Source organism: Prunus persica, chromosome G4, assembly GCF_000346465.2.
Source record: "Prunus persica cultivar Lovell chromosome G4, Prunus_persica_NCBIv2, whole genome shotgun sequence".
NCBI classification, from domain to species: Eukaryota; Viridiplantae; Streptophyta; class Magnoliopsida; order Rosales; family Rosaceae; genus Prunus; species Prunus persica.
The window spans coordinates 6,271,100-6,294,546 of NC_034012.1; the positions used below are offsets into that span (position 1 = coordinate 6,271,100).

The window sequence follows — 23,447 nt, forward strand, 5'->3', positions numbered from 1 at the left end:
TTTTAATCAACCTTGTCATTATCACCCCCTTGTACATGTACATCTCAGTGAGCAGGTGATCATACTTGTATTTCTTTCACATACATCCAGTTTTGCAACATCAGAAAAAAGACAAAGCATACAAAAAAACATTTTAAATGAAACAAAGACTGGTACAGTTTCTATCCAGTTTATGTTACAAAATATATACATATAAAACCTTTTCTTCCAACTTATCCCATCCTTTTTATATATAGTGGCTCATATCACTGCAGCATATACACCGGAACAGTGTTTTTGATTCACTTGCTTAGCTTTAATTTATGTTCCTCAAAGACAGATAGCTTCATGAGTTTTCTACCACTAAGCCAAGGCCAAGACCTGCAATTGCTAGTTAGCTGTAACAGTTTAGCTTAATGGATTAATTACCTCTTCACCCAACAAAAAACCAAAAGAAAAATGCAGAAGAAATGGCCATTGGGTTAGCAGATTGTGAAAAAAACTTAAGGGCAAACACAAATGGTGGCCTCTTTTAACATCTTCTTAACAAGTGACAATGATGTATTTGTTTTCAACAAAAGAAAAGACATAAGACATGTTCAAAGGATCTGGTGTGTAATCTTGTTGGTCAAACACCACATGTCACAAAAAAAAAAATCTTGCTCTTCAAGCCAATCCTAGTGGAACAAGGGCCCACTTAGCGTTCCAGATAATGTATAATTTCCCTAAGTAACTGATTATATTAATCTGTGGATAAATATTTTTCTATCTTACCAAGAAAAAGAAAAAGTAATGCCCTATATGAGTGATATTAATTGGATTCCAGAAGCTAATTCATTTTGTGAAGGAAAACTTCAAATGCTTCATCAGCAAGAAAGAAAAATCAAAAGTGCGTTCACATTGGATTTACCCTTTTGGGAGCATCACCTTCCTGGCTGTTTCAGACAATAAACAATGTGGGGGAGCTCATGAGAGGGACTTTGTTGGTGAAATATACTTAAAGGTTGCAGCAAATAACCTCGTATAATTTATAGGTGACGTTTGCTTGTAGATCATTGTTTCTCAACTTTGAGAGTGATTGTATGTTACCATGTTCAATTAATTAATTAATTGCTTGCAAGGGCATAATCTCACTATTTTTTATTTTATTTTTTATCAATAGAAAATTTTATTAACCTTTAAAATGAAGGCACAAACAGCCAGTACAACGTTACGTAACATGAGGGTATAAAGAGTGGCTTTGTTAAAACCTTGCCATTAAAAACCCCCAAAAAGAAAAAAATCTGGTCAAGAAAATTAATTCAGCACATATATAAGTAGAAAATTACTGCTGACAAGATCAACGAGTTGTATTTATAAACATATCAATATGATGACTTGCAAGCTATGTGGAAATATTAGAGGTGGTCATGGATCCGTTGTTAATTCAAGTCTTAATGGTGAACTTCATCAGTCTCTTTCTTTCAATGAACACATACACACATGCATGCGATTCCCCACAGAATACTTTGAGCATATTAATATAATATCTCCTTATCTGAAGCTTTAATTAATTAGAACAAGGATTTGTTGTGTGGTGTGGAAAGCAGCTAGAGTATCAAACTAAGCAAGAAAATACTTCAATTAAATAAATTAGTCTTTTTTAACCAGGGTTGGTTTCTTTTTAACAATTTTCTGACCAAGGAAGCATAGACCATCTCAAATGGCTCCACAAAAACAATTAATGGCAGTCCCAAAGTGATGTGGATATGGTGACCTCATTGATACTAACAGATGTAATTTCCAGGAAGCCTCTGCATGCTTTGGCCAAAAGCATCCCCCTCTCTCTCTCTCTCTCTCAAACGAAAGGTCAATAGAAGACTTGTCTTCATTTTTGACCAAAAGTTACTATAAATACAATAGAGATATAAGCTTGCTTATAATTCCCTCACAAAAAAAGTGACATATCACCCACCACTGAAAAAAGCCATGTGAGTAGCAGTATTAGAAACTCTGTTACTATTTCTCTAAAAACTTACTTTCTTAATTATCGGAGGATTTTTGGTCTGTATTGTTCATTGTTTTGCTGGGTTTCGACGACATCTAATCACTCCAAGTAAGTAAAAATCTATGCAATTCCCGTTGTGAGCCGTTTGACTACTCTCGATCCAATTTCAGGAATCAACAAAGTAGAACTATGCCTGGTTCTACTGAGTGGGGGCAATACTACCAACAAGCCTTCATGGATAATGGGCAGGCAACACCCACTAATGGAGGATTTTCAGATGCAACTATTGTCACAACAAGTACCACTTTAGTGACAGAGAGCAACGGCAGCCCCAGCAGTTCACATACAGGAGGAGGAGGTCAGCTAACTCCAACAAGAAGTGTATCCAAACCAATCAGAAGGAGGTCTAGAGTTTCAAAGAAGACACCGATCACTCTCCTCAATGCCAACGCCAACAACTTTCGAGCTTTGGTGCAACAATTCACAGGATGTGCTACTTCTAGCTCACCCATTTCCTTTGGGAACCAAAGGGGTCCTATCAACTTGAGTTTTGGATCCAACAATAACGTGACTAGTTCTGTTATGGCACCTTTTGGTAATCACAACTACAGCTACCAATATCAACAACAATTGCAGCGGGTGGTGCAGCCGCCACCGCAAGTGCAACAACACCAACAACGACGACAGCCGCTGCTGCAATTGCAAGAAAATCAACAAGTTCATCAAGTGCAACCGATTGACAATAATATTAGTGGTAGTCATGAATTGTTTCAATATTCATTGGGTGGTGGTGGTTATAATCCTATACCAAATCTGGAGACTCTGGATGAATTTTCCATGGATCAAGAAGATATAGCTTTGCATGACTTTTCTATTGATCTCTAGTAAGTTTAGGAATATTATGATGCTCATGTTACTGCATATTGACTAGGAAAAAGAAGAAAAAAAAAAAAAAGGTATCTAGATTTTTCTTTAATTGTAATTTCATTAACCCGTATGCTGTAATATTAGAACAATAAATACTCGTGTGTGATAATTTTTTCACCGTAAATTATTATTCGGTAAAAGAATCTCATATAGCATCTTGTATACAAGTATTTATATGCTTTTTTTTCTTCTCTCTTAGTATGTTACATTCAATATTTACCATGAAATTATCAATACTAGTCCTGAAATCATGAGATAATAATATTATTAGTGCATAATTAGAAAAGGTGAGTTTTGATAGCTAGCCTTGGAAGTTTCACAGTTGAAGTTTCATAATAATAGTGTGCTAGTCATGAGTATTATTGACCAGTCTAGAGAGAGTAGAGAGTGAGAGAGCCATTTAATTTGCATCAGAAATGTTATCCCTCTTGGGGTTTATCTTTAAGTCGACTCTCACTTGGTTGACCGATGACTGAGTATCTCATCACCTTGCTTTTTGACTTGGTAGTCGGTGCGTACATATTCGTCACTAATATTCTGCTCCACCTTCTAAAAACATAATTAAGTAGCTGCTTAATAAGTTAATAATGTAACTTAGACTCGAAGTATATACGGTTGGCACGAGATAAAATACTATATCACTAAAGTTATAAGTCCTCGCAGTTTTAATAAGATGCTTTATCTCAGAAATTATTGTTATCAGAGATTTAGAGAATTCAAATAATCATGTAACTATATAATGCTATATTTCAAAAATTGCTAATAACCTTCTCATTATTGGCATCTTGAATTTCAAGTTCGTGTTGTACTCATATGAATGAATTGAATTTGTCTTTGTTTCTTCTTTTTGTTGGTTCAAACTTCGAATTTATACGTTTTCGTTATATGCAAGCACCAAGCAACCAACAATACCAATGACAACACAATAGTAAAACTATAAGAAAAGAAACAACCTCACAAGGCAACACAAGAGGCAACAACATGAGTGAATAATACTTCTTCTTACATGGGTGGCAAGAGAGTGCATGGGCTCAAACATATACTCTTATATAAATGAGCCAGCCCAACATTTCTCCGACTAGTGAGCTAGCTCAAGTGTTTGATTCAAATCCAATGTTTAAATCACATGCCAATATATTATAAGTTGTCTTTTCCATTTCAAATTTTGGAGGATTGTAGTGAGAAAGATGTTCCTTTTTTTTTTTGGGGGGGTCAACGAAAGAAAATTAAATCAGATATTGGGATTGAGAATCTGTTGGCTGATTTATCATTTATGTGGTTTAGGTTTTTTTATTCAAGTCCAACTTATAAAGTTGACTTTTCCATTGCAAAATCGTCCTGACGTAATTTAGGGCAAATGAATTTCACATTTGATTGAGAATTAGAGAAGAGATGACTGCCTCATTTTTTTGACCAGCCAAAGACTGCAGACTAAAATCATGATATTAATTATATGTGAAATATCTAACACGTGAGCTAGCCCGACATTTCTCAATATATATATATATATATATATATATATATATATATGAGCAGTGATGAGATGAGCAGAACGAACCCACATACCAAATTAGTATCTATAGCTAGACCTAGACCTAAAACGACCAACCTATAAACTTTCATCACCTCCCCAATTGAGGATGGAACCATGAATTTTTTTAAAGATTGATTCATATTTTTTATATAATGAGATATCTATTATAAGCTTATTTTTCTTAAAAAAATATATATATAAAAATAAACATCAAAATAAACACATATTGTCAAACATCCAACAAATATTACATTACAAAAAAAACAATAAACGAGCTGACCTAGTAGGTTCTTCCGGAATTGAAGTATCATTACCACTTTTTTTAAAGAATGAATCAATTGTGAAATTGGTACTTAAGAGAAAAGGGTGAATTTAAACTATAACCAAAGTGTCGAAGGATCGAATGAAATCAGTGTTCCTAAATAATGTATGACTAGTCAGTAACTAGTCACAGACCTGAGATTACAGTTCACAAACCATACACATACAACAAACGATTATCAAACCCCTGCATTGTCACACTGTTAATGTGGACAACACATTCAAACAAAACTTACCGAATCAATTGTATGGAATGTTAGTACATAACATACGAAAGACTTTCCCATATTTAAATATCCATAATACTTGTATCAGCCGATCGAGGATCTATCCCCTAATTGATTTCGAAGAGCTTGGGTGTCGTAACCGTCTTTATCATATTTAGTAGTATTACTGTTATTATTCTTTTCATTTCGGCATAAAAAAATTCTGCTTGTGTAAGAATGGGCTAAAAGTTTTTCTAGCATAGGTCGATTGGCTGATAAGATCGATGAGAATGCATATAAGATCGATCCTATGATTCTCCCATTCTATTCGTATATGTATGCTCCTGCCTTAAAGGCTTTGAGTCTTGTATTGTATGTGCAATTTTGTAGCATTTTCTTCTTCATCTTCCAAGGCTTTCACTGGTTTCTTTAAAACGCGACGTTTTTCGCCCACCAGCACCTGATAGAGGTAGATGAAAACCACTGCAAAGCCAGCAACTCAAAGTAAACACCACTTACAAGTAAATAGAACCCAAACCTTACGCTAAGTTGCCGACTTGCAGGACTTGAGTTAGCTCTCTATTTTGTGTTGGAGGCAATTTATATGCGCTTGAGCAGTGATCAAAATAGAACCCAAACCCTGGAAGATGACAATGCTACATTGCAAACAAGCCTCAAAGAAGAATAGTCTTTTCCTTTTTATTGTTGAGGGAGGATGATTCGAACTTGGAATAATATGAACATATAAGAAACCGGTTGAAATATTTTTTCTGATTTTATGTTTAGCTTCAATTTGGTTTGAGTTGAAAAGGTTCATTCTTTGAGTATGACTGGTTTTTTTTTTTTTTCCCGCATTTCTGTTCTCTGGTATTTTTATTTTATCTTGCTTTTTGTGATTGGAGTTGATCCAATTTTATTACTTGTAATTTTACAATAATTAAATTGTAGTAATTGTGAGTAATTTTGCGGCTATCTTGACGCCCTTGGGGGGTTGTGGCCAAAAGCATTTCCTCTCTCTCTCTCTCTCTCTCTCTCTCTCTCTCTCTCAAACTTCAGCTCCAAAACTTGAGATAATCTCAAACAAGTAAGGGTCTAGGGAGATATCAACCTAGCTACCATATAAGGAAATTCGTAAACTCACGACATATTCTAATATGGAAAATCTTCTCTCATAGTATCATTATATATATATTTTTTAAAGTCCTCCGTGAATAATACGATTTTCCAAAATAAATCACAACACCAGAAACTGCCTACCTAACCCTTGCTAAACAGAGTTGGGAACTTGTTCAATATAACATCTTACTTTTTTCTTTGGATAAGTGAACAAGTTTACTTTGTCGCTAATACAAGGTATAAGATGTAAGTTACAAAAATTGCTATATTAAAAGGACAAAATAGTAAAATAAGAGACTCATTGTCCATTTCTCCCTAGCTGACCCCACTACTCATTGTCCATTCCTCCACATTCCACCAAAATTTCATTAGAATTTGTGCTTCGAAACTTTATATCTTCATCATGCATATATATTTTTATATATAAAATCATATATATACATTCACAAAAAAGGAAAAACCACTAAACCACAACATCATTGCTTCTGTGCTTAGTTTAGCGAGTTGTAACCTCGATGAGTTTGGCTAACTAGTTGGGTTTCCTCTTGAAAAAGATGACAACACATATACTTAAGCAAGTAATCATTTGTTCTAAAAGTACCCATAATACCATATAAATCTGTTTATAAGATTATACACTGGTGTCCAATAACCACATCCAGTCTATAATACATTATACGCCCGCCAAATAATGACTAGAGATATCCATTTTAATTGAAAAAATCACATCCATTGGAACCCGCCAAACATGTCTTAAGTATATAATGGGCAAAGATTGGGCTAAAATCTCAAAGGTTAATATAATGGGCCATGTGGGGTGGGGGTTAAAAACCTTGAAGAAACCAAAACATTAAGGTCATTAACGGGGTCCTCCAGTGGTTCAGCTGTCAATGGATTGGATTTTGATCCGAATCAAATGTAATTAATAGGAGATGGATCTAGTGGCATAATCCGATAATCCGATTATGTTCCAAATCTGTTAACCCATTAAGTTAACAAGACAAATATGGATTTGACCTAATCCAATCCAATAATGATCCGATCCGATTGGTATACTATTTATTTTATTTTTACTTTATTATATATATATATACAGTGGTCCAAGAGAATGTGGTCACCCACCGTTGGATGTAACATCCAACGGTTCAAAAAAGTTTCTTGAAAGGAGTGCAAGAGTGAGTGAACCGTTGAATTTGAATCCAACGGTGAGTGACCACAAATCTCTTAGACCCCTGTAGTCCAAGAAATCGGGATTGTTTATATATATATATATATATGCACTTTTTATTGATACTAGTCTCTTTGCACACGCTTCTGCCCTTGCGAGAGGTTTTTTTTAAAAAACTTTAAATTTTATTTTAGAGTTAAAAAAGATAATGGGTAGTTGTGTTCCATAAAAATAGGATTCATGATTTGATTTTTCTTTTAATTTTAATTTTTTAATATAAAAAAGTGTGAATTTACCATATTGTCCTCATTAATTTAATAATTTCAATTCTTAATGTTTGCATTAATCAAGGGCATTTTTTGGTATTTTAAATGTTTCTCCATTCTCTGCCTTTTGCTTTATATATGTAGATAAATAATTTATTTATTTTTTATATTTTAAGCCCAATTATATTCAAATCCATTAAGCCCAATTTTACATCCAACTAACCCAACTTCACATCTAAGGCTAAAGCTAACTAATAACCCTACCTCTTTTTTTGGGCAAATTAATCCTACCTCTCTCCCACTCAAAACTAGGGGTAGGCATGGGTTGGGTTGGTTTTAGTCCCAACCCGATATATACCGGTTTATGATTCTTTGGACTTAAGACTCGCTTATTATTAGGCCAACTCAACCCAACTCAACCCAAACTTTTGTGATTGGGTTGAACGGTTTGGTCGGATTTACTCAAAATTAAATTTACTTTTAAGTTTTTGTTCCAAACCGTATCCCAACCCATACATAGTGGTTTATGATTTGTTGTTGAGTTTGTGAAGCTAAAATAGTAAAGTAGGGTATGCCTACACTAAAATTATGAAGAGCAAAATAGTTTGTGAAGATATATTTTCTATGAGAGACATTTTTAAGTAGTTCTTTCTCTTCAATAGTAAATATTAGTAAACATAATGAGGTAGGAATAAAATGATTTTTTTTACTATAAGCGACAATTTAAACTACTTTAAAATTTTCTAACTTACGGGTGAAGGGGATTGATATATGGTGTAAAAGGGACATACACCCTACAAAGCCTAATCCACATCTGCGAAATAGAATGAAAAATTTAGAGAAACATGAGTGAAAATGAATATGGAAAAAAAAAAAAAGAAGAAAAAAAACAAGAGGAAAGTTCCCTATAAAAATTTGAAAGAAGAGTGGGTCATTTTGACTCAGGCCCAATCCTCGATTTACGAAGACTTGATGGATCCACTAAGAAGCCTGGATCTGTCAATGGCCCACCAGTTCGGGTTGAGACCCATTCAGGAATGTGGGTCGCGGAGTTTTTGCTGCAAACTGAAAACGAAGCCGCGAAGAGATGAGAGGAGAGAACTTGTTTCTGCAGAAAACCAAAAGATTGAGAAGGCATGTGGGCGGCAGGAATCTCTCTCTCTTCCCCATTTTACGCATACCCGAAACCCATTAACAGTCTCCGTAGCTCTGTTTCAAACCGTACGGGCTCCAAGTCTTTGAAGCTCAGAGCTTCCTTCTTCGACTATCCACTGGCAAGCAAAATATTGGTGAAAAGTATGTATGCCTTTGATTCTAAAAGCTCAGAGCTTTCTTCTTCTTTCTATGTTTTTTTAATAAAGGGTTTTTGTATTCCTTTTATTTGTTCTTTCTATGTTTTTTTAAAGGTAATTTGACTGATTTATGGGTCTTGTTCAATTTGTGTAATTTATCAAGTGTTCTGGCTCTTGTTCTGGGTCTGCTGAAATTTTGTGGTTGTGATATAATTTATGAAGTTAATCAGTTCGTCTTTACTGAGCTTTGTTGGTTTATTATCTGGGTGTTCCTGCTAGTGAAAGTTTTGATATAGTTTATGCTGGAGTTTAGCTCTTGATTGTTTAATTTTGATTGATTTAAACATCTTACCTCATCTCAATTGTAACTTTCTGGACTCTTTTTGTTTCGTTCTCCTGTGAGTGTACAAGTACATTAGTTGGTAAACTTATTTTAACTACAAATAACTTGGATAAAGTGTTAACAAGTACCCCAGTTTTGCTTAGATGTTAAAAATTGAATCAGTATAGGGAAGTAGAGGAAGCAATTAATGAAATTTGGTACACGGGAGCAAGAGAAATGCAAGTGGGGGTTCAAAATATATGAAAATAAAAATAGATTTAGAAGAAGTTATTGATTACAAGATGAAGCGAAGAAATCAATTTCGCCTAGACCTGTACATGAGAAGTAGTTAAAGGGATCAATCTGATCTGTATCTGAGACCGATGATGACACTAGAGGGTAACAATGAAGGCAATGAAAGATGTATTAAGATATGGAGAAGAGATCCATTAGCTAGGCTGAATGCAATGAAAGATGATAACACCAGCTGGGCTGATAGTTGAATGCAACTGTTGAACTAGCCAGGAAGGGGTTGTTCTACCATGTTTTCACAAAGAGATGGTAGATGTCACAACAGCAAGTTCTCCACCATCGAACGGATCCTTAATTCTAATCATAGAAGTTCGTTTTAGAGCCTGTTCTGTGCCGTATGGTATAGGTTGGTAGCAGCTATAGCAACTGCACCATAATCACCAGTTACGAGTTCTAGGGTGTTTCTTTCTTTTTCTGTTTTGTTTTACAGATGTGCTAAGGTATGAATAATTGTTATTTGTTCATTGCATAGTCACATTCCTGATCCCCTAACTCATTCCTCTTACTAATCATCCCATCTACTCCGCCTCTCTGCAAAAAGTAAACTTTCAGAAACTATCATTGTCTCTAGTTATTCAAGTTCTAACTGTATTATTTGAGCTGCAGATATACCGTATTCCACCAGTGAGAATAGTTTGCAGGAGAAATTTTCGAATTTCGGCCAGATAGCTGAAGGTAAATATCTTGTGATCCAATACATTTGTTCAAAAGGCATTAGTTATGTCTTAGAGTCTGCTCCACAATTTGTTCCAATACATTTCTCCAAGTCATATAACTGTATTTACTTTGTCTGTCTGGCAGTTAAACTAGTCAAGGATGAAACCTCAAGGAGGTCCAAGGGGTATGCGTATATTCAATATACCAGTCAAGATGATGCTATGCTTGCCCTGGAAAATATGGATCACCAGGTTCTACCTTGTCATTTCTCTTCTGCATTTTTTTCTCAGGAAATATCACCGTCGACTCATTTGCTTTTATTTTTATTTTTTATCAGAATCTCGATGGCAGGATTATCTACGTTGAGGTTGCAAGACCTGGGAAAGATGCTTATGGAGAATACCCGAAAACCTCTGGTCCCCCAAAGAAGCTGAACTTGCAGCAGCAAGAGGAAGTTTCGGACTGCTGGTACTGAGATCTTGATTGGAAACAACAGTACACGCTCGATCTGTTAAAATTTGATGAGGAGGCGGGATGCAAAGGTAGATTTCACCCCTGCAACCCAATGGGGCACAAAGCATTAACATTGTGGAGCTATTAGCCCAAGGGCTGTGATTCTGCGAATGTCATAACTGTATAACTGTATATTTGGAACAACTTGGCTGTGGCTGTAAACTCCCATCCAACTTTGTCAAAAATACACCAATTAAGATCCAACATAGGATCTGAAACCAATTAACCGCTGTTAATCATAAGCGCACTCTCGTAAACGGTGGACACTAGTATTTCTTCTAAACTGCTGATTTTGGTTTAACCTAAGTCGAACGTAACTCATAACAGAAGAAAATGTTCTACTGACAGGGCTGGCAGGGCTTCTCTACGTATTTCATTGGATTGAAGAAGAATTTGAGTTTGCTTGCCGTTGATTTTCCTGTCAAATTTGGCTAGTTTGACTAACCCAAAGAATCAATTCAACGTTTGTCTGGTTATAAAATACATTTTCCCTAAGGTAGTAGGTGAAACACACAGGTGCCATTGATTTTTTGTAGCAAATATATGTAGAAGAATTTTAAATACTAATTATTAATTAAAAAGATGACAGAAAAATGAAAATTAAATTTGAAAAGTAAAAATAACTGTTCTTTTGGCTGTTGGGACATAAAACTAATAACCGTTTTTAATGAAATTAAAACAACAACGTTAACGAAGGAATAATCGAACTCTTGAAGAGAAATCTCTGAGTAGGAGGGTATTGTACTCAGAAGGGTATTGTACGTTGACGTACAAGACTGCAACACAAGTGGTCCTTGACAGAGAGGGAGCGAGAGGCTTTGATGCTCTGTGTTTTCTCTGAAACCCAAAACCAAACAATTTGCAATTGAGGGTGTGTGAATGATGGAGGATCAGAAGCAGAATAGTGAGGAGCGACCAGTGAGAGTATATGCAGATGGCATATATGATCTCTTTCACTTTGGGCATGCTGGTTCTCTCGAGCAAGCCAAGAAGCTGTACCGCATTCTTTCTTTCTTCTTTTTCTTTTTTTCAGTCAAATTCCTTGTTTATTTCTTGAAAGTCAAGCAATTTTCTTTCAAGACTTGAAATTGTTTATGGGTTTTGGTCATTGTAATTAGATGCGTAGTCTCTTGAAGATTGGTTTCGTGATGTTATTGAGTTCATGATGATCTTGCTTTCCTTCTTCGTGTATCCATGTATGTCTGTCTTGGAATTGGAATTTGAGTTCAAAAAGTTTATTCTTTGTTCTTGTTTCTGCTTTTAGTAGTAAACTTGATATGTGAACCCTTGCTTATGCTTATTTTGGTTTCTAGGGTAATATATACTTAATGCAGCTTGATTTAGTATTTAAGTATTCCATTTATGTCTCAATTATAGGTTCCCAAACACGTACCTGCTTGTTGGCTGCTGCAATGATGAAACTACCCACAATTATAAGGGCAAAACTGTTATGACCGAGAAGGAGCGCTATGAGTCACTCCGCCATTGCAGGTTGGTTATTGCATGAGCCTAAATTTTCAATCCAGTAGTTTTATTTTTCCTACTCTCTATTAGGTTGCAACTTGCAACAAACACACAGAAGGGACGGATAAAAAGTATTTGTTAATCTTATGCTTATTTCTAGTCTTGTGTGGACTTAGAATTCATTGTTATGAACACTTCTGTTGTTAGGCTTAAGCTTGCGTTGGATCTAATGAAAATTGTTTAATTTGTAGAAATTAGCTTTCCTTTTACAACATCCTGACGTTTCCCCCCTTTTGCTAATTTTTTCACGATCCACGGATAGTGGAATTAATTAGAAAAGCATCATCTTTTAGTCCGTGGGATGGTAAAATTATTGAATACTGTATTTTTGCATTATCACTCCCAGTTGGCTACTCTTACAATTTATTTTATTTTATATAAATATGTGTTCCTAAATCATTGTCTTGTAATATATTTGCTACAGATGGGTGGATGAAGTTATTCCCGATGCACCATGGGTGCTCTCGCAAGAGTTTCTTGACAAGCATCAGATTGACTATGTGGCACATGACTCTCTTCCGTAAAGTTAACCAACCCCAAATAAATTACTTTCATGTACTAGATCAAGTTTTGACATGCTTGAAATTGTTTTATGCTTGTTTTGCTTTCTCTTCACTGCATTATAAGGGGATAAAGGATTATCATGGACGTGGATAGAGAGGGGTATGTGCATTTTGATTTGGAGCAGATCGCGCTATAATGTTTTTGGGGAACTTGTGGTGTCCTAATTGTGTTTAGGTTGTTCATGATAAGACCTTGTCAGACGACTGAATTCATTTGCACATTTGTAATGTTTTTATTTGGTTCACGATTTTGTCTCCATAGAGTATGACTACTGGAGATAAAATCGTTTTCTTCCATGTGGTTTTCAATTCATCTTATTCTTTTCCATGGAAGTTTATCTTTTTATACCTGTTAAAGATAATCGTATATCCTTAATGTGCTAATTGCTTCTTCTTTGTCCTAAAATTGTAGTTATGCTGATGCAAGTGGGTCTGGAAAGGATGTCTATGACTTTGTAAGTGTTAGTGATAGCTGAACGTATATGACTGTTTTCCATTACGGATATTGTTAGGCCTCCTCTACTCCTTTGTGTCTGTCAAGGGTGTTTATTTTCTTTCTTCTTTTGTTCTTTGTAGACCATGAAATAAGTTATAACCACCCTTTTAATGTTGACTGCACTAGATTCTCGGTGGCAATAGAATATTTCTAACTTTTTTGGGCCAAATTTGCTTCTAAGTCTCTTGAGATTGGGTTTTTGTTATCCATTTTAACCTTCTTCTTTCCCACACTGAATCTTACTTTTCATCTTGCTCTGTTTCAACCAATTATTGAAGGGTTGTGTATCTGTGGCTGCTCTAGTGTGAATACTTCCAGCTTATTAACTTTTGTAGTGGTTCTTACTTTGTTGAATTTTTTCCCATCATTATTTGACTATAATGCAGGGCTTGTTTCATTTTTATGTACTTACATAAACTTCCAAACAGGTTAAGTCCGTTGGAAAGTTTAAGGAAACAAAACGGACTGATGGGATTTCTACATCAGATATCATAATGAGGATTGTTAAAGATTACAACCAGTATGTGATGCGTAATTTGGACCGTGGGTACACAAGAAAGGAGCTAGGTGTTAGCTATGTGAGGGTATGTTCTTGTTTATATGAATATCTTATGTTCAAGTGGTCATTTTCTTTTCTAGTGCAAGTAGTGATCTATATCATCCTCATTTCTTACTATTTAGGAAAAGCGACTGAGAGTGAACATGGGACTGAAAAGACTGCGTGAGAGGGTGAAGGAGCACCAAGAAAAAGTAGGAGAGAAGGTATGTATATCATGATGCTTAATCATTTTTGGTCTATGTATCATTGATTATGAGTATCTGAGACTTTAATCCAGGTGTGTTATTCTACTACATAAAATCTGTTCTTTGATATATTGAATAGATGGTTACAATCTCAAAATTGTGCATAAATAGGCGTGCACAATAAACATTTTGTACCCCTTTGGCTACGCATCATAAGATGTAACCTGGATTGTGTTTTGCTTGGGTTGTAGTGAAAAATGTGATAACTTTGCACAATGATGTTGAGATTAATCATGGAAGCAGAAGAAAATAATATTAATGAGCACAGAAGTGTCTACGGATAAGCGAAGGTATTTGAAAAATGGCCCAAGTTGATGTCTGTTATCGTGCCCATTTAATGGCTTATTTATTTATTTTATTTTTATAATTTCAAAGAAAGAAATACGAATAGTTTTTCCCAGGGTAAACATGGTATTTTAGCAGACATGGGCTTAGTCAAGTTAGTTAGTTGGAAGTTCCTTTCATAACCCATATAATTGGTGTTTAATATAATCTTAAACATCAATAGTTTTAAATGTATGCACTTCCTGGTGGAGCTTCACAATGAATAGATTAGTTGCATATATCTGAAAACAATGCATATTTATTATGACTGATGATAGTCCAAAAAGAACTGGAAATGTGTATTGCCTTTGGTCTACTCTTTCCAAGGGTATTATCCCTTCCCTCACGTTCATCTATTCAAAGGTCTCGTTCTGTTTGCAATATATTCTGCAATTAAAGCATATTTTTATCTTTCTAACAGACTATTGGACTTAGTATGTCCAAATGATATATGTGCTTTGGCATTTTGGTGTTTTTTTTTTCCTTCATAAATTTGTTTACAATGCAAAGTGCTTCTCACATATTACTGTTTGCTTGAGAATAGAAAGTGATTTGGACTCCGCTAGAGTGAACTTTCAGTATCAGAAAATATTTTGGCCTCAGTAAGACTGTCACAATATACTTGCTCACATTTAGTTCCCTGACAATGTGACAATCTTGTTGGTTTTGCTAAGCCCATGTTATTTCCTAACAGAAGATGACTAATAAGTAGTTGATTGGTTTTTTCCTCTGTTGTTACTGTGCAGATACAGATAGTAACAAAGACTGCTACAATGCGTCGTAATGAATGGGTGGAGAATGCTGATCGATTGGTTGCTGGATTTCTTGAGAGGTTTGAAGAAGGTTTCCACAAAATGGTTGGCTCTCTCTCAGTTTTGTTATATGACTTACGTTTGTATGCACAAGCTAATTTAAATATATTTAGGGAAGATATATTTCATTTGCCTTTACTTCTGTAAAACTTGTTGTGGTCTTCTAGGGAACAGCCATAAGGGACCAAATTCAAGAGCGAATAAGGAAGCGGCAGTTCGGAGGCCTTTTATATGAAGAAGATGATGATGATGAGTTCTATGACGACTCTGAAGACGAACGCAATGATGAAGACGAAAAATAAATTTATTCTTGTTGATGTCCATTGGTTAGGCTGAAATACTTATTTATGGTATTAATGTAGAAGTAATCTAATATGAATTCCAAAGGCTAAGTTTGTGTAACAGCCTAAAGTAAGGCTTGGATCTTCAAATACAATTATTAGTAATCTCTCCTCTTCAAATACAATTATTAGAAAAATCTCAAATTGTGCAAAAATCCTACAAGTCGTTTTTAGCGTTATCCATGGATGTATGCTAGAGATGTGATGTGGTGGGTGGTTTTTTTCTAAAGGAACTCATTCGAGTTTCCACAAATTATTGCTTTCTTGTTTCCGAATCTCTCACATCACATGAGGGTGATACCACCATCAGGAGATGTTATTGAGCATTTTGGATTATCCTACTTTGCTAGCATGTGTGCGTAGGTTTCCTTGCAAGTGTAACAAAACGAAACTCATCCCTACCTTTTTCTTTTTCTTTTCCATCATTTGACATAATGTGATCCCTCTCACACCTCTACACATAGTGAAGTGGCTTGTCCGAGAGAGGGAGAGAGAGAGAGAGAGAGAGAGAGAGAGCTGAGGACGTGTAGTGCTAGTGACTTCCATGACAGCATGTTATTGAGCATTTTGGATTATCCTACTTTGCTGCAAGAAGTTCAAGAGGGGTGTTTTAGCTTCGCCACCTTCTTCTTCAGTTGGTGAAAATTTAAATTCATCGATTAACAATTAATATGGTGGCAATCCTACGCCTGATGGACATAAACTTACACAACTTTTGTTCGGTTTTCTAATTTTTCGTCTACATAGATGTTCGATCTTCGGAATATTGGGATCCCTAAGGATTTCCTTTTTATTTGATAAAGGGGGAGGGGGAAAGAAATTCAGATTGATATCAGAGCACATCAAAGTAAATGACAAAAACAGAGACTACACATCTTTCACATTTTCAGAAATTACACTTGTTTTTCCTATATAGAGGATATTAGTTGTACAGTACTAAAGCTACCAGTATAAGTTGAAGCTAGAAATCTCAATTTTATAATAAATCTTGATGGCTGTATTGGCTGCAATATTATTAATATTCATCTACCTGGGAAACTTTAACTTTGTTGAACAAAGATTTAAAGGTCCCAAAAGTAGCTTTGGTTAAGTGTGAATATAATTTTAATTTCATGTCAAAGAAAAAGTATGGAAACAATAAGAGAGCTGCCATAGTTTCATTATTAAAGGTGAATTATTCTACCCAAACACATACAAAATTCTTTCATTCTGAACTCCGTAAGGAAAGAATGACTCACAAAATCTAAGAAGACAGGAAGAGAAAATAGTAAAACCAAATACTAATATGAAGCTCAAAACAAGTTCATGAGTTTCTGCAGAACAGATCCCATCTGTGATTTTGAATTAAGCTGAACATGAGCTCTTAGGTTGTGACAATTTCAGCAAGAGAGGGCATGGAGCCACTTGACTTGAGCCTATGCCTGCAAGTAGGGCAAGAAGAGTGGCGGAGCAACCATTTGTCAATGCATGCAACATGAAACCAATGGTTGCATTTGGGCAGGACCCTTATCTTGTCCCCATCAGAAAAGTCCACCAAACAAATAGCACAACCGGAAGAAGAAGAAGATGATGATGATGGAGAAGTGTTCAAATCGGCACTATAAGTTGAAGTGGGCAAAGCTACCATCTCCTCCTTCTTAAGCCCTGAATTAAGCCTGCGCGAAGCTACCCATTGGACAGGTTCGGTAAGGGCACGGTTGGCACACTGAAAAACACATTGTAACATGGAGTTGAGACCAAGAGCACATACAAAAGCACAGAAAATGGCTGCCAAGATGACCATAGAATTGAGATGGTTTGGGGGTTGGAGTTGATCATGATGAGGGTCTTGATCACAGAGTGTTCTGATTGATGTTGGACTAGGAATTGGAGGAATTGGAGGAATTGGAGGGGGTGTTTGAGCCATGGAGATAGAGATGAAGTGGTGGAGATAATTGGGAACTTTTGATAGTGTAGTGGCGGAGAAGATAGAGATGAGAATTAATTAGTGGAAAGGAGGGTTATGCAATGCACATAGTTGATTTTACATGCTGAAAGGGAGCTTGCATTTGAGGGAGACAAAAGCAAGTCGAGACTAAGGATGAGTTAATGGATGGAGGATGTGCAGAGTAAAATATATAGAGGAATATTTCGGAATTATGCCACGTGGTGTTACAATTCATTTGTGTTATATCATGTGCAATTTCATCAATTACACATATTACGACACTAGAAATAGTAACATCACATAAAGTTGTTATTATCACACCTTAATTATTTTTTCCATGATATATGGGAAGAATGGTCCTCAAGTAATGGAAGGTGTGGAGAGTAAAATGATAGATGAGGAAAATGGTGGCATGTTTGGATATGCTTACTTGGCAATCCACTGTCTTCTTTCTCTTTTGTTTATGCGCTTCAAAGATATGCCAAGGTATATCTATATATCTCCCTGTGATCTATCTAAAGAAACCTGACCAATTCTTATTGGTTCTTTCTTTCTTTCCATCAATCAACTTGCACTAGACATCAAGGTCTTTTGAAAAAGTAAACCAACTCTACTAAGACCTTTCCTGTTTGTGAATCTTTTATCCTATTTCTTGATTGGAATTTCAATATTTCAAATGGGCTTCACTTAAGGCTCTGGTCTCTTAGAAGGTTTATCTTTTCAGGGCCTGGCTAGTCCTGAAAATTCAATGGCAGTAGAGCATTAGGTTGAGTCTTAGGTTGAGTCGGACTTGAAATAGAATGCTAGGCCCTGCCCATTTTGTAATAAGTTGTGCTAGCAATGGTTAACCACCTGTGCGGGCCGCAATAACCACCAATAAGTTATGAGTCCGATTATTATCAACGGTTTACAGTTACTCACAATTCATCACAAGTAAACTCGTATTAGATACAAACATTATCCAAATAAGCTCCGGCATTATTAAAATAGCACTCGCGTGCAAAGAGTATCATCAACCGCATGTATGTAAAAGCATATGCTTCTGTTGTTTTCTGATTCATGCCTAATCTTTGTTTCTTTTAGATAGTTTTGGACCTCCCAAAGTCCTTTTCCCAACTCCGACAACCTTCTTCCAACGTAGAGTGCCTGTCTTTTATTTGGTAGTATTCTGATTGGAGTAGTTGCCTTGGGCAATTCAACCAAGCTTTGACAATTCACTGGTCAAGGCACTAAAATCCAAGAAAGGAACATCACAGTGACCACCAACATAAACTAATGCTAAAGAAATTAAAATAAAAACTTAACCACCTTAACGAGTATGAAATTTTATTACAACCGATCTCGGTGTTATTTGTTGTAAAATCATTTATTATACGCTGTATATTATTTTGTCAAGTTTTCGAACTTACATTCTTCAACCATCTTATTTGGATAGTAGAGAGAGTTTGGTATTTCATTTTTTTCTTATAATCACATTCTCAGGCCAGTATCATAACAAGCAATAAATAAATAAATGCATCCAACTTCTCATCTGTTACATACATTTTGGGAAATCTACCTCCAACAATATATATTAATTAGGTCTACTGGTGAACAACCAGAGAAACCACACCATTTACCACCTTCTCACTCTCCACAACCACCACATTGCTTGACACATTTGTCACAGCATGAGCTGTGAACTTGTCCTCCCCTTTTGTATAGAATGAGTACTGGAAATTATTAATCCTGTTGGGAAACACCAAAACAGATGAAAAATCAGCCACCCATTTGGTCCCATTGCCCTCCACATTCAATCTCCCCACCGTTGATTTCAACCCCATCCCAACCACATTGTTCTGATCAATCACCACTTGATCAATATCCCCAAACTGCCCCTCTAACTGGACTATTGGAACCTGTGAGCTCCCTGTAAACATGTTGTTCACAATATTTAGCCCAAAAACCTTGCCATTGACAGATTTTAAGACTATATTTGCATCACCTAAGAAGAACCCATTTGTCACATGAACTTGAACTGGGTCTTCCAAGACTATGGCATTGAAATCCAAGTAGCAATTATCCAATCTGGTTTGAGAGTTCCCTGCCAATTTTACCAAAATGCCTATGCCACCAAACCCTGTGGCCTTATTATAGCAATGTGCCCCAGTGACCACGTTTGCCTGGCCCCTCAGCATAATACCAATAGCAGCCGAGAATATTACAACGTCAGTAATGGCATTGTCATTGCTGGCAAGGTCAATGGCAGTGCCTGTAAAATCCCTCTCACCTTTGTCTCCTCCAACCGTTGAGTGCTGCCCCAAGAAGGTGTTTGATATGAAGGTCTCGTGGCCTTTTTGGACTAAAATGCCTTCTGTTGTAAAGTGGAGGAAGAAGCAGTTGGTTATTCGAATTCGGGCCGAATCCACGACGAAAATGCCTCCTCCTCTGAAGCTTGAATCGAAGAGAATGTCTCTGAATGTGATGTCCTCATAGTAGATGCCTACATTATTATTGTTTTGGGCTTTCTCAAAGAAGGCGGCATTGCTGGCGATGGTGGCTTTTTGCTTGAGTTTTTGGGAACTTGGTGACCATAGTTCAATGAGATGGCGGTCCCCTGGGAATGTGGATGAGCCTCGTAGAGATCCTCCTTGTACCTAAATAATAAAAAATTACAAGAATTTAATTAATTAAAAATTATTGGGAAAAAGGAAAAGGTTAATTTGTCTATGAAAAAGTAATAGTAAAAAGTATTATGTACCATAAAAAAAGAAGAAAAGAAATGACTTTCTGACTCTGACATGAAAAGAAAGCTCTAAAAGTCGGTGCACAAACTACAAAATGGCGACGTGGCACAAACCCATTTCGTCAAAAGCTTATATTTTTTTCTTTATTTAGGGGTTAATTTCTATATATTTTATTTCTCAAAAGACAATTGTAATTTCCATCAGTAATTATAAATATTTCATTTTTTGACCTTTCTCACGGTTTAGTTTTGACGGCCAAAGACTGTAAATATATATTATAATTTTTATATCTAAATTTATTGGCCGTATCCGAGAGAGAGTTGATTCTTGGACTTGTACTGTTGTCCAACAACACCACCATGACGCAGACACTGACAGAGAGAGGAAAGAAGAGACTGACCACAACATTGCCAGCACCTGATGGGAACCTAAGAGGTTGGCTGATTTTGTAATTTCCACCTTGAAGATCAATAACAACGCCTCCCAGGTCAGTGATTCCAGGCAGCAATTCAAGCCCGGATTTCAGTTGAAAAGCCTCCTCCACCGCTTTGAGTAGGGCATCTGTGCTGTCCTCTGCTCCAGTCGGATCTGCCCCGTACCCGATTGGGTAAAACACCCTCCCATTCTAATTAACAATACATAACACCACACATTAAGTAACTAATTAAACTTAATTTTAAAACCAAGTTAAATAAATAAATAAAACAAGTGAAATGAACAATATCTATATATATCTCATACCCTTGTGACATTTGAAGCTTGAGCCAGTGAAAAGGGCAGCTTGGAATGATTGAATGCTGACAGCATTTGTTGCCTGTAAGAAGAACATTTAGCTTCTTCTACCAAGAAGAAGAAGAAGAAGAAACACAATGCTGCTGATGGGATGGGCCTCATTCTCTTTCAACTGCACTTTGCTCTTTCAAAAACAGAGAGAGCTGCTGTATATGCTGCTCTCCCCTGTTTCTTTGGCCTCCTTTCACAGAGAGAGAGAGAGAGAGAGAGAGAGAGAGAGAGAGAGTATAAAATTTGGTTGGGGGTGTTTTGGGGTCTTGATATTTATATAGTTTTGAGCCTAACAAAAGAATTATAAAAAAAAATAAAAGGTATATTTTAGAAAAAAGAATAAGGGGAAAAGAAGAAAGGAAAGGAACAAAATTTCGGTCTCCCTTTCGGTTATTAGTTTTATGGTTGTTAATTATCTGTCGTCGAATTTATTTATTATATAATATTGTTGTTGTCGTTAAAATTTATGTTGTGTTATTATTACTATTATCACCATTTGTTTGGTTGGTTAAATTGCTAGCAACCTTTGAAAGCAAGGAATATGATGGAAATTTCATTAACCAAAAAATATCAATAAATGATACTTTATTATCAATGGATGAATGGAAGAAAGAAGAGAAGTTACGAGTTTAAAATGGAGAATTACCCAGTAAATAAAGGTCTAGCACATGGGTAGCACCACCGTGGAAAAGTGAATTCACATAGAAAACAATCTTAAGGCAACTCAATATATGAAAAGAGACAAACTAATAATCCTGCCCTGGAAAAGTGAATTCACATAGAAGACAATCTTAAGGCACATGGGTAGCACATAATCTAGCACATGGGTAGCACCACCGTGGAAAAGTGAATTCACATAGACGACAATCTTAAGGCAACTCAATATATGAAAAGAGACAAACTAATAACCCTGCCATGGAAAAGTGAATTCACATAGAAGACAATCTTAAGGCAACTCCTCTTTAACCTCCTTATAGAGAATGACAAAAAAAACTATAAATGTCTATTTTTCGAATGTAAAATCTGTATATTTCATCAGATTTAGTACTAGTAAAACAAAACATATTTCATCAAATCTAGAAAGTTTAATTGGAGTTTTATAATTGAGATTTCATAAATTTGAAGTGTCTTTTGATGAATTCTTCTATCCAAATGATACATTATAGTGTAATTAGAATGATTATTTGGCATTGCAACAACTCAAAATCCAACCAATCTAGTTACTGTTTCATACGGTGTTCGAAGGGAAGGTTAATTAAATTCTTTAATAATTTCTTCTTTGGGTTACATCGGAGGAAATCAAACCTTAAACCTATTACAATCCTAACATCCCACTCTCCCTCACAAATTTATTGTATATTATAATTTGAACATTTTCTAAATCGTTTGAAAATCTAAATCCTTTTATTTCTTAATCCTTATATTCCACAATCTTAAAGCACATATGTAGACAGCCATGCTTAGCTTTTTAGGAAAGTGATGATCAGAATCCTTTAGAAAACCTTTGGTTAAGTTTTGCCTTTCCCTTCTTTCTCGTTTTTTTTTTTCCTGCAAACGAAGCATGCACTAAAGAGACTTCTTTTACAGTTTTGTTTCACAGAAAAACATACAAAAAGTTAGATTGGATTTAATTACAACAATTATGGAGGTGGTTGAGACTTGAAATACGTCTATATCTTTGCTGCTACCTTTGCAGTCTATGGCATGGAGGAGCAGGTTGTGACGTACTAACTCACATTAATGGAATTATGACTTCCACGTCTCCTTCAAAACTTGTTATGATAAAAAGTTGTGTGTTAGAATGATCTCAATAAGTAATATTCTTAATCTTCTTATAACAAAATTCGACTTATTAATTTATGTCTGCTAAATTGACAAATATGACCATTGATTAGGTCTTTTAGTATATGTATATAAATTTTATGAAAATTCGATGGTACGAGAGTGGATTTATTAAAAGGTTAAAGAAGTACCCTCATTTTATTTAGTATATAATACTTTTTTTTTTTAATTTTTTTTATAAAAGGCAATTGAAGTTTATTAGATCAAGGATAAAAAGAGTACAAAGAAAAAACTGTAAATGGAGTCATTCCAATAGCAGTACGTACGGTGGACATGTGCAAAATTTTCCTCAGTGACATGAGTCAGCCAAAAAATTGAAATAATCTGAATCACTCGAATCAAATCATTACAGTCCAATTCGGTATTAAGTTGTTTGATCTTTTTTATTGATCAAAACTAAAAAAAACCGAGCATTATAATTAATTCATCACAACACAAACTATGTGCATCCGTTAATCCGGAGTCTTCCCTTTGAAAAATTAATTCATCACAACTATGAATTCGTTAATCCAGAGTCTTTGGAGTATTATATATGTAGAAACACCATATACTCTTCCTATATATTTATGTATGTATATTATGGATTGAGGATAGTTTAATGTTATAGCTTATACACATGCGATTTTCGTAGCAACAAACTATATATTCAATTTGTTGGCGGGCATCATATCATATCATGAAGATCACTGAAATCCTTAATTAGCA

At 35.5% G+C, this 23,447-nt stretch overlaps 5 protein-coding genes across 6 annotated transcripts; 3 read left to right on the forward strand and 2 right to left on the reverse strand.

The window, feature by feature from the left end:
* On the forward strand, positions 1,886–3,084 carry LOC18780444 (VQ motif-containing protein 22). The gene has a single exon (XM_020561263.1). It carries the CDS (start codon positions 2,156–2,158, stop codon positions 2,849–2,851), a length of 696 nt encoding a protein of 231 aa, XP_020416852.1. The 5' UTR covers positions 1,886–2,155; the 3' UTR covers positions 2,852–3,084.
* On the forward strand, positions 8,562–10,857 carry LOC18779685 (glycine-rich RNA-binding protein 4, mitochondrial). Its single transcript, XM_007212122.2, has 4 exons — positions 8,562–8,800; positions 10,037–10,105; positions 10,232–10,338; positions 10,425–10,857. The coding sequence occupies exons 1-4, from the start codon at positions 8,641–8,643 to the stop codon at positions 10,560–10,562; spliced, it is 474 nt and encodes a 157-aa protein (XP_007212184.1). The 5' UTR covers positions 8,562–8,640; the 3' UTR covers positions 10,563–10,857.
* Positions 11,170–15,619, forward strand: LOC18778945 (choline-phosphate cytidylyltransferase 1). Of its 2 annotated transcripts, none has more exons than XM_007211707.2 (8): positions 11,170–11,595; positions 11,978–12,091; positions 12,549–12,644; positions 13,100–13,142; positions 13,612–13,767; positions 13,865–13,945; positions 15,058–15,168; positions 15,291–15,619. In XM_007211707.2, the coding sequence occupies exons 1-8, from the start codon at positions 11,480–11,482 to the stop codon at positions 15,423–15,425; spliced, it is 852 nt and encodes a 283-aa protein (XP_007211769.1). In that variant the 5' UTR covers positions 11,170–11,479; the 3' UTR covers positions 15,426–15,619. The 2 variants fall into 2 exon arrangements, with proteins under 2 accessions (XP_007211769.1, XP_020418745.1); XM_020563156.1 differs by having other exon boundaries at positions 11,266–11,595; positions 15,298–15,415.
* LOC18778553 (RING-H2 finger protein ATL74) lies at positions 16,594–17,592 on the reverse strand. Its single transcript, XM_007212073.2, has one exon. It carries the CDS (start codon positions 17,368–17,370, stop codon positions 16,828–16,830), a length of 543 nt encoding a protein of 180 aa, XP_007212135.1. The 5' UTR covers positions 17,371–17,592; the 3' UTR covers positions 16,594–16,827.
* On the reverse strand, positions 18,906–21,351 carry LOC18778898 (polygalacturonase QRT3). Its single transcript, XM_007212672.2, has 3 exons — positions 20,859–21,351; positions 20,518–20,742; positions 18,906–20,027 (listed from the first exon to the last, which is right to left on the reverse strand). The coding sequence occupies exons 1-3, from the start codon at positions 21,009–21,011 to the stop codon at positions 18,975–18,977; spliced, it is 1,431 nt and encodes a 476-aa protein (XP_007212734.1). The 5' UTR covers positions 21,012–21,351; the 3' UTR covers positions 18,906–18,974.